Source organism: Xyrauchen texanus, chromosome 8 (assembly GCF_025860055.1).
Source record: "Xyrauchen texanus isolate HMW12.3.18 chromosome 8, RBS_HiC_50CHRs, whole genome shotgun sequence".
Classification (NCBI taxonomy): Eukaryota; Metazoa; Chordata; class Actinopteri; order Cypriniformes; family Catostomidae; genus Xyrauchen; species Xyrauchen texanus.
Window position 1 is genome coordinate 46,670,383 of NC_068283.1, and position 11,646 is coordinate 46,682,028.

At 38.2% G+C, this 11,646-nt stretch overlaps 1 protein-coding gene across 1 annotated transcript; it reads left to right on the plus strand.

Moving 5' to 3' along the window:
* The first annotated feature begins 2,426 nt into the window (after nucleotides 1–2,426).
* Nucleotides 2,427–10,227, plus strand: txn2 (thioredoxin 2). The gene is made up of 4 exons (XM_052133014.1): nucleotides 2,427–2,474; nucleotides 4,377–4,627; nucleotides 6,594–6,717; nucleotides 9,486–10,227. The coding sequence occupies exons 2-4, from the start codon at nucleotides 4,377–4,379 to the stop codon at nucleotides 9,600–9,602; spliced, it is 492 nt and encodes a 163-aa protein (XP_051988974.1). The 5' UTR covers nucleotides 2,427–2,474; the 3' UTR covers nucleotides 9,603–10,227.
* Nucleotides 10,228–11,646: the final 1,419 nt, after the last annotated feature.

Sequence of the window (11,646 nt, forward strand, 5' to 3'; positions counted from 1 at the left end):
AAGAGGAACGGAAATATTTGTCATCAGTTGAACCAAGATTTAACAATCATCTTTGAACCAATGAGAGAGACAGATTAATTCTGCTTAAACGTGGAAATAAATATATTGTTTGTTTTATTTGCATTACAATAATGTCTAGATTTCTCAATTATCCATAGACAATGTGAGTGGTACAGGTACAGGTACAGTACAGTGCTAGAATTATGTACAGGTTGGTGAGGGCATGTTTAAAACACTTGAAACATTATTTTTGACACCGGTGCAAATACAAACAGATCTGCATTTATTTAACAAATATTCTGTGCATCACAGCCATGCATACATGTAGTACCGAATCAATACACTGCATTGAAAGCTTCAAAACAATCCACAAATCCACACGGGGCATTTTTGTTTCTTCAAACGAATGCACAAATAAATGCAATTACGCCATTGTTATTGCCATTCGCTGATTGGTAATGTAATTGAAAATGTAATCATGTAATCCATAAACGAGTAACTGTAATCTAAGTATGCACATTCATTTTTAAATGTAATTTAAACTAATTACAGATATGAATTGTTGTAATCTGATTATGTAATCCAGATTACATGTAATCCGTATAATGATTAACTGTAGTGATATTCAACTGAGTAATCACCACAAGGGGAACTAGAAACACACATTTACGTTTTTCAATTTCATCAAATTTCATCAAATTGAATTGAGTAATCATTAATAAAGTACAATTAATTAAATATAAAAAAACAAAATATGTTTACACATTTTGTCAATTTAATTATGCTCAATATTTCACAATTGAATTCGATGGAATTGAATGTAATTGAAGTAAATCTTGAAAATGAGCTCAAATATTTTTGAGTGCAGAAAACACAGATTTTTCTTTCTATGTCTGATTAGGAAATAATAATAAAAACCTTCATATTAAGATGTTATTTAGTAAGATTGACATTAGTGAATGAAATGATGATAAGAACAATAGAGTACACGGATATCTCAAGCAAAAGAGAGAGGATGAATGGAGAAAGACATGAGTGTGAAATGAGATATGTGATCAGATATAAACACATGAGACTTACGGACCGATGCTTCATCTGCTCACAAACACTTCTGTATCTGTTGCCATGATGTTGCAAGACTCTCATTCACACACAGTTTATCTTTCTTTTTATTACTCTCTTTCCCTCTCTCTCTCTCTCTCTCTCTCTCTCTCTCTCTCTCTCCCTCCCCCTCTCTCTCGCTCTCTCTCCCTCTCTTTCCCTCCCTCTCTCTGTCCCCCCCTCTCTCTCTCTCTCTCTCTCTCTCTCCCTCTCTCTTTCCCTCCCTCTCTCTGTCCCTTTCTCTCCCTCTCTCGCTCTCTCTCTCTTTCCCTCCCTCTCTCTCTCTCCCTCTCTCTCGCTCTCTCTCCCTCTCTCTCTCTCTCTCTTTCATCTTTGCCCTTCGCCAGTATGAAGTGTGTTCTGTTTGTCTCTTTATATCTGTCTGTCCATCAATTATGAAACAAAGGGCATCATGAATGCAGAAGCTCTGACCCGAACTGGGAACTCTCACTCCACTGATGTTGGAATGAGACAAAATTATCTTCTTATCCAAGAAACTGATTAGAGAATAATAATAATAATAAAAAAATTTAATTACAAAAGTAAATAATGTTATACAACATGTTCTATAAAAACATGTCTATGTCTAAATATTAAATTTTTGAACCATATAAACCATTTTAATATGAATAATAAATAATATATATATATATATATATATATATATGTAGATATATATATATATATATATATATATATATATATATATATTAATATTTATTAGTTTATTATTATCAGAATATTTCATTAATATTTATTAGAAATTAGTTTTGTAGACAAAAATATAATTGTGCCACCATATTAATATATTTAATTATAAAACTAAACTTTAATTAAAAAAAAAAAGCTTTTGAAATTGATGACTTGGACCAAATAATTAAGAAAAGCAGCCAATAAGTGCCCAATGTGTTCAATGGGAACTCCTTCAATGCTGTTTAAAAAGCATCCCAGGGTGATACCTCAAGATGTTGATTGAGAAAATGCCAAGAGTACATGTCTGAAAATAAAGATATAGTGTGTATTAAACACAATAATATACTTAATATACATAAATATTTAGATAAATGGTTAATATTTATTTATTACCTTTAATTAAATATTTAGATTTCATTTTAAAATTTTAACTATAGTTATTAAATTACAAATTTTATTTTATTTTTATTTATTTGCTTGCTTGCTTATTACCACAAAATAAACATAAAAATCCGTTAAAATAAAGATTTATTGAATTTATCATGTGATATTTTAGTTGGTTTTCCTGTTGTTGCAGTTCCTGCTGCCGCGCCCTGGAGTGTCGCTGTGACGCTCAAACAACTCCACTTAAGCGGAAGTGCGTCAGTGGTCCGTGTGACCAGTGGACTCCAGAGCTCACGGTAAGTTTATTTAATTTATTTTAACAATTAGAAACATGTAAAACACGACTGAAGCAGAAATAATGTAATGTGATTTTACATATGCGTTCATGAACTCACGAGTGTTCTTACAAAAACACACGTGACACAAAACAAGCTCAAAGTCACATGGAGGTTAAAAACAGATTTCAGAAAAATAAAAATCATTTTAACATATTAAACAATCACAAATATAAACATATGATGAGTACATGGAGTGATTATATCAGCTGTCCGACTATCACGAGTGTGTTACCGTAAATAGTGTTTCATAACATCATCTGTGCACATAACAATATCATTGTGCTCATTTAACATGATAGTTTCTTTAAAGTGTGCTGTAGAGACTGTTTACACAAATAAAATGATTTTTGTCTTCAGTAAGCACACAAAAGTCTGAGGCTATTCGTGTAAATGTGTCTATGTTAATACAATATTTTATTATCAGCAGCACAATAATTTAAGTGAAAAGTTGAATAGAAAAATGAACATGATTGTGAGAATGTTCCAAAAAAGAATGTTCATATGATCATCAAATATTGATTCCATTTGATGAATGACCTAGAAATAATGCAGAATTATATTTCTCAGTAGTTTTTATCACAACTTTCTTGTGTTTTAAAATCTATTAAATCCTAAAATGCTTCGATTATTTTCAGGTTTAAGTGTAAAAAAAATAAATAAAAGAAACATTGCAGGTTTTTATTTTAGCCACTTTTCTCCCAATTTGGAGTGCCCAATTTCCAAATCATGAGTTCTCGTGGTGGTGCGGTTACTCGCCTCAATCCGGGTGGCGGAGGACAAGTCTCAGTTGCCGCCGCTTCTGAGACCATTAATTCTCGCATCTTATCACGTGACTCGTTGTGCATGACACCGCGGAGACTCACAGCATGTGGAGGCTCATGCTACTCTCCACGATCCACACACAACTCCCCACACGCCCCACTGAGAGCGAGAACCACTAGGAGGTTACCCCATGTGACTCTACTCTCCCTAGCAACCGGGCCAATTTGGTTGCTTAGGAGACCTGACGGGAGTCACTCAGCATGCCCTCGATTCAAACTCGCGACTCCAGGTGTTATAGTCAGCGTCAATACTCACTGAGATACCCAGACCCCCTAAAGTGCAGGTTTCAGTTTAGTCTCAGACTTTTGTAACCCAATGCACAACCCCAATTACAAAAAAGTTGGGACTGTATGGAAAATGCTAATAAAAACAAAAAGGAGTGATTTGTAAATTATATTCAACCTGTGCTATGTTGAAACACTGCAACTAAAACTTATATGATATTTTACCTTATATACATTTCGCTGCCGTCTGGGACTCACCAGGAAATGATATTACTGTACATTTTAAATAAACAATTAAATTCACAAGGCAAAACATCATATAATGTGTAGTTGTGGTGTTTTCAATATAAGTAAAGGGTGAATATAATTTACAAATCACTCCTCTGTTTTTATTTTCCACTTAGTCCCAACTTTTTTAAATTGGGGTTGTGTATGAATGTAAATGAAGTGTATATTTTAGATGCTGTAACCATTTATTTTAAGATTTTCCACCTGTTTTAATCTGCTTTTTGTTTATTTGTGGTTCACCAAATAGTCTTGCTGTGTGATTGGGTGTTTTAAACCAATAAATATTCAATGCAGTCTCTCATTTAATATAATTGAATATGAATTATAAACATGTCTAAATGATTATAAGTATAGCAGGTCAAACTGGTCATATGGTTGTATTCTTGCAATTCACAATGTTGTTCTAGTATTATTAGTACTAGAGTAAATCTAATCTTATGTTCTTATAATGTACAGTTATTAGAAATGAGTAAAGTGAGGATTGCCTTTACATTTAGTGACTAATAATGTCTCTCTGTTGTCTCAGATGGCTTCCAGACTTCTCATGCGGAGAGTTTGTTGTGTGTTAGTGCGAGATCTCTGTCGTCACCCCGTCTCAGTCACATGTTCTTCATCATACTCCTCTCTGACCGCATCTGCCGCCGCACAACCGTTTCTCTCGCGCACGCTCCCACGCATCTCCTGCAGGAGTGTGTCGTTTAACGTGCAGGACCACGACGACTTCACCGAGAGAGTCATCAACAGCCAGCTGCCCGTGCTCATAGACTTCCACGCACAGTACGTATCAAACATCACCACACACACTAATTATCGGAGTTCATGTTCAAGTAGTTTTGGTCTTTTGATGAAAATTGCCTTTAAATTTAGTCAAAACTTCGCCATGTCATGAGTAATTTTTTTCAAATGCAGTCATTTTTTATGCTTTTTCTTTTCCCCCTTCATATACTGTTCGTTCATTGCTTTAGTCTGTTGTGTTTGTTTGTCGACACTAAATGTGACGTCAAAATCCTGCAGATCACTGATTGGTCAGAGAGAATCGTCACTACCAGTGTCACTGGATTAGCGACTAGCGGTCGTGTTATTGTTTTGGTCAGTTTGTGTCATGTTTAAGAACACCACAGTAGTGGCGACGTAAATGTGACGATCAGTCTATAATCCCACCCATGCTGAGGCGGCACTAAACTGCAGTGGAAATGCAAGCTCAGAAAAGTAAAGCGAATAGAGTTGAGTCGAACCGTAACGGTTGTGGACGGGTATCTATTTGGACAACCAATGGAGGACGGGGGAATTTTCTGCAATCTGTTTGAAAGTGTATTTGGTGCAGAAATGACACACTTGAGCTTTAAATGAAGTACATTTCTTGGACATCTTGTTGAGAGCCTGCAATAACAAATAAAATGTGATTGTTTAATTTGTTTGTGTTATACGTAGTGTGTGTGTGTGTGTGTGTGTGTGTGTTTGTTTAATTTGTTTGTGTTATAGGTAGTGTGTGTGTTTGTTTGTGCAATAGGTGGTGTGTGTGTGTGTTTGTTTGTTTGTGTAATAGGTGGTGTGTGTGTGTTTGTTTGTTTGTTTGTGTAATAGGTGGTGTGTGTTTGTTTAATTTGTTGGATTGTGCAATAGATGGTGTGTGTTTGTTTGTTTGTGCAATAGGTGGTGTGTGTGTGTTTGTTTGTTTGTTTGTGTAATAGGTGGTGTGTGTTTGTTTAATTTGTTGGATTGTGCAATAGATGGTGTGTGTTTGTTTGTTTGTGTAATAGGTGGTGTGTGTGTGTTTGTTTGTTTGTTTGTGTAATAGGTGGTGTGTGTTTGTTTAATTTGTTGGATTGTGCAATAGGTGGTGTGTGTTTGTTTGTTTGTGCAATAGGTGGTGTGTGTGTGTTTGCTTGTGTAATAGGTGGTGTGTGTTTGTTTGTTTGTGCAATAGGTGGTGTGTGTTTGTTTGTTTGTGCAATAGGTGGTGTGTGTTTGTTTGTGTAATAGGTGGTGTGTGTTTGTTTGTTTGTGCAATAGGTGGTGTGTGTTTGTTTGTTTGTGCAATAGGTGGTGTGTGTTTGTTTGTTTGTGCAATAGGTGGTGTGTGTTTGTTTGTTTGTGCAATAGGTGGTGTGTGTTTGTTTGTGTAATAGGTGGTGTGTGTTTGTTTGTTTGTGTAATAGGTGGTGTGTGTTTGTTTGTTTGTGCAATAGGTGGTGTGTGTTTGTTTGTGCAATAGGTGGTGTGTGTTTGTTTAATTTGTTCGTGTTATAGGTGGTGTGTGTTTGTTTAATTTGTGTTATTGATGATATATGTTTAATTTATTTGTTTGTGCTATTGGCGGTTTTTGTTTGTTTAATTAGTTTTATTGTTTGTTTGTGTAATAGGTGGTGTGTGTTTGTTTGTTTGTGCAATAGGTGGTGTGTGTTTGTTTGTTTGTGCAATAGGTGGTGTGTGTTTGTTTGTGTAATAGGTGGTGTGTGTTTGTTTGTTTGTGCAATAGGTGGTGTGTGTTTGTTTGTTTGTGTAATAGGTGGTGTGTGTTTGTTTGTTCGTGTTATAGGTGGTGTGTGTTTGTTTGTTTGTGCAATAGGTGGTGTGTGTTTGTTTGTGCAATAGGTGGTGTGTGTTTGTTTAATTTGTTTGTGTTATAGGTGGTGTGTGTTTGTTTAATTTGTGTTATTGATGATATATGTTTAATTTATTTGTTTGTGCTATTGGCGGTTTTTGTCTGTTTAATTAGTTTTATTGTTTGTTTGTGTTATAGGTGGTGTGGTCCCTGTAAAATTCTCGGCCCACGGCTGGAAAAAGCCATTGCCAAACAGAAGGGTCGAGTCGCCATGGCCAAAGTTGACATTGATGAGCACACAGATCTGGCCATTGAGTACGGGGTACGAGACACAGCACTGCCGCTCACAGCAGACACAAAAGACCTGTACAGTACCCAACATTAAGTCGTACTACTGTAGGACTGGGCGATATTTAGAATATTAAACTTTATAATCTAGATCATTTTGCTGACAATGTATAATTTACCAATATTGTGAATATCGCAATGATTTAATGTGCTTTCATTTGGCCATTAAGTTTCACAAAGAGCGCATCAGTAGACTCATTTCCCGATCCTTCAGGGCTGCACAATTAGTCAAAATAACATCAATATAGCGAGTTGGTCATGGCCACGAAAGGCTGCAATTTAAAGACTGATAAACACGTGTGATTCAGAACAAACCAGTGATGTGCTGATCTGTGTGCACGAGCATGACTTCACTCTCACAATCAGATCAGGTGCATTGTGAATTCAAAGTAATGCAGGTTCAAGTATTTGCGAAATTCCAAACGTTAGTAACCGCTACAAGTTATTATACAATGCTACAAACGCGGCACAGAATAATAGAAACCAGGGACGGCACGTGACCCATGTTTATGATGGTAGCCGTGAAAGGAAGAGTGGCGCGCTCCTTCCCTCCGTAGTGTTAGGGTCTTCTCCTTGGACAAGAGAGATCAACCCTCAAGCCCCCCTTGCTAGGGTCACAGCTATAAAGGTTTTTCCACCTCTCTGTAAGAACCCAGAGTTTAATAGATCCCTTTTTTACCTCTTTACTATTATAAGAAATAGGAAAAGAGACCACTCATTTGCCGTGAGTTGCAGCCCGTGTCGGTAGAGGAAGAGATCCTGGTCCCTGAGAAATGCGGTTTGCTGCGGACTCCATTATTTCAATACGGTATTTTGGCTCCTACTTCACTAAGGCAGGAGGTTTGAATGGCTCGGTCCAATCAATCGGCTGGTCAAGACTTCATTTATGCATTTGGCAGATGCTTTTATCCAAAGTGACTTACAGTGCACTTATTACAGGGACAATCCCCCTGGAGCAACCTGGAGTTAAGTGCCTTACTCAAGGACACAATGGTGGTGACTGTGGAGATCGAACCAGCAACCTTCTGATTATCAGTTTACCAGTTATGTGTTTAGACCACTACACCACCACTTGCCCTGGGACTGCTCTATGTAGAATAACTGAACATCAAATATTACTCAGACTCCCAGTAGGCATTGGCTAAGGGTCAGTCAAGTAAATTGATTAACTTGTTGCTCAATTTGTTTGAGTATATCATCCCTGTATCCCTGATGCATAATCTACTGGAGATCTGCGGCGATGACCCTCTCCTTTGGGCTCCAGTGTGGTTGGGGAGCAGACATGATGAAACTGAAAAACTAAAATATAGCTAAAAAACATGGACATGGACACTGATAATACTTCAGAATACAAAGGTGCCTCTATAACGAATAACGATGACTTTCCGATCAGCAATCTTTCCCCTTTTGCTATACATAAGGGTATTGCAGGAATTGCAGGTGCAGTAAAGGAAGTGAAAAAGCTTAGATCTGGTCGAATTCTTGTGGAGTGCAGTAAAAAGGCCAATGCTGAAAACCTACTACATGCCAGCACATTAGCTGGAGTACAGATAAATGAATTCACTGTTGCTTTTTCTTCATAGAACCATTAAAATGGGGCTTTTCCACTGCACAGTTCAACTAGTCTCGCATTTTGGGGGTTTTCCACTGTGGATGGTATCTGGTACTTTTTTTTTAGTACCACCTCGGTACTCCAAGCGAGCCAAGCCGACACTAAATGTGACGTCAAAACTCTGCAGATCACTGATTGGTCAGAGAGAATCGTCACTACCGGCATCACTGGATTAGCGACACAGGACATCAATGCACTAGTCTTAAAGTTAGCAACAGCGATAGCAGTATCATTTGTTCACGTGATTTTCAAATTGTGTAAAAAGAAATGGCTGTGCGGAAAAACCCGTGGTCAATATACGAGGTGCAGACGGTCCACTCGTTAGCAACGAACGAAACGACGCAAAACTAAAGTCTTTCAGATAGTAAGTATCTCAGCTGTTGACCGCACACGGCTACCACCGGACCTACCAACGGTGTAGGGAAAAGTAAAAAAATAAAACTTAAAAGTGGAAGTGTTTCGACCAATCTAAACTGGCGAGCAATGGGAGGGAGTGTGCGCTGGACTCGGCCACGGAGTTATTGGAGTCACGATGGAGGATGGTACGTTTTGTTACGTTAACTCTATACTCTGATTGAAAGCTTCACTTTATTTAGTTGAGCAGATAATGGAAAGCTTCTAAAACCACCAATTTAACTGTTACACTTGTGTAAAATCACCATGAACATCTGCTTTATGCAGCACAATGAGCTAGTAGCTAACAGCTAGCGGTCGTGTTATTGTTTATGGTCAGTAATGTTTGTGTTGTGTTTAAGATGATGTCACAGCAGTAGAGGCGGCGCAACTATGACGATCAGTCTATAATCCCACCCATGTTGAGGCGGCACTAAACTGCAGTGGAAATGCAAGCTCAGAAAAGTAAAGCGAGCGGAGTCGAACCGTAACTTGCGGTGGAAAAGTGCCAAGTGTTGCAAATTAGCTTAAATCTAGATATGAAATGGTTTAAATACCGTGGTAAACATTTGGTGATCACACTAAAGCATCGTCTATAGATCGCAACAGTCTGGAAGTAAAAATGTCATTCAAAAGATCTCCCTGGCGTAACACATTTACAGCGACAATATATAAACTTCCATTAATAACTGCTGTTTTGAGTTTAATAATGGTAGTGTGATTTCTTCACTTTCTAGGTGTCGGCTGTTCCCACGGTGATAGCAATGCGGGACGGTGATGTCATCGACCAGTTTGTGGGCATCAAAGATGAAGACCAGTTGGATTCTTTTGTGCAGAAGATAATTGGACAGTGAAGCTGTCAGTCACTATGCCGCTCTTGTTAAAGCCCGTCTCCCATTGGACACAAACTCCGTTACAACACTCACACACATACACACACACACACACACACTCACTCGCACACTCACAGACACTCTCACACTCTCTCTCACACACACACTCGCACTCTCTCTCACACACACTCACTCACTCTCTCAGAAACACACACACACTCACAGACACACTCTCTTACACACACACTCGCACTCTTACACACACACAAGCGCGCACACTCTCTCACACACGCACACTCTCACTCTCTTACACACACACACACTCACTCACTCTCTCTCAAACAAACACACACTCACAAACACACACTCTCTCTCAAACACACACTCACTCAAACAAACACACACACACACACTCACACTCTCTTACACACACACACTCACTCTCTCTCAAACAAACACACACTCACTCTCTCTCAAACACACACTCACACTCTCTCTCACACACACTCACTCTCTCTCAAACACACACTCACACTCTCTCTCACACACACTCACACTCTCACACACACACACACACGCGCGCACTCTCTCTCACACACGCACACACTCACACTCTCTTACACACACACTCACTCTCTCTCAAACACACACTCACTCACACACACATCTGTATCCTGGAATGTATTTGCTTCTGCGCTGCTTTTGTGTGTGTGTGTGTGTGTGTGTGGTCATTCACTTCAGTTGTCTATTGGACTGTAAAGTGTTTGGGACAGAGTTTAGCACAGTAGAAATGTAGTAAAGTGTGCTTGGACGTCCTGTAGCTGCTGTACTTTTGCATTGGAGCAGAACTGAATGATCTTTCAGTGACGCCGCTTCTGCAGTTCATCTGACCACAAGAGGGCGGCCTTCCTCTCACTAAAACATGTCCAGGTTATAACCTCTCAAAATGAGAAGAAATATTTTGCTTCAAGAAAATAAAGTCTAATTTTAAGACTATTATCTGCATTGTGACATTATTTTCATCTCAATTAAGCACTTAAACCTCAAATTCATATTACTGTAATACAAACACGATTATGTTATTTAAAAATATATACGTGTATATAAGTATTTCTACATCATGGTAGTATTTAATTGATGCTGATTTAAATTAGAAATCACCATTTAGAATAAAACTGTCAGGACACATTACAGTAATGACAGTTTGGGGATAAAATGTCACAATGCAAATATCCTAAGTAGGCTTCATTTTCACGAGTAACATTGCTTTTCTTTACTCTTGATTTCGGGCTTTAATATGAGCTGGACGAGTTTTCATGAGTCTCAGTAATTTTACACCTGAATGCCTACTAATGTGAATGTGTTTGAATTACACAGGTGTGTTTTTTAAGTCTGTTTCTCATTCTGTTTGGATCTGACTGTGAAGTTAAAGCAGAACACATGGACAACTCATAGAAACTATAAATAAAGCAAGTGTTCAGTATGTACCGTGGAGGCTGTCCGCTGTGTCTCTGGGATGATATGCGTTATATAGGACATTAATATTTCGATGTTCCTCGAGTAACATGAATAAACAGGAACTGAAAGTCCCTCTGCACATAGTAAGAATTGTTCACGTTCTTTCACGCGCTGGTATTGAGTTATGAGGTTATTCAGATGCGTCTGATTGGACGAGAGGCGTTCAAAGAGTGCTTATGTTTAGGCTGCTTTTACATCCATTTAGGCCACATTAAATACTACCATGATGCCAATTTAACCTATTGACCTTGACCAGTTTAAATAGCACATCACTGTTTTGTTCAGCATATCAGTGCTGTAATATTAATTTGAGGTAAATTGTCCCATGATCGGCTTACCTGTAGTCTTCTCTGCATATTAATCAGGGAGAACATGGTGAAACACGGGAAAAGTTACATACTTTAAGGATTACTCGAAAACTAGAACGACTGTCTTTCTGTGGCGCTTTGAAAATTGCTGCTTAGATATAGTCCCGCCCCTCAACTCAAGCCATTGTTTGAGTAGCGTTGTGGGGGCGGGGCTATCTCTTAGTTTGACCAATGGCAGA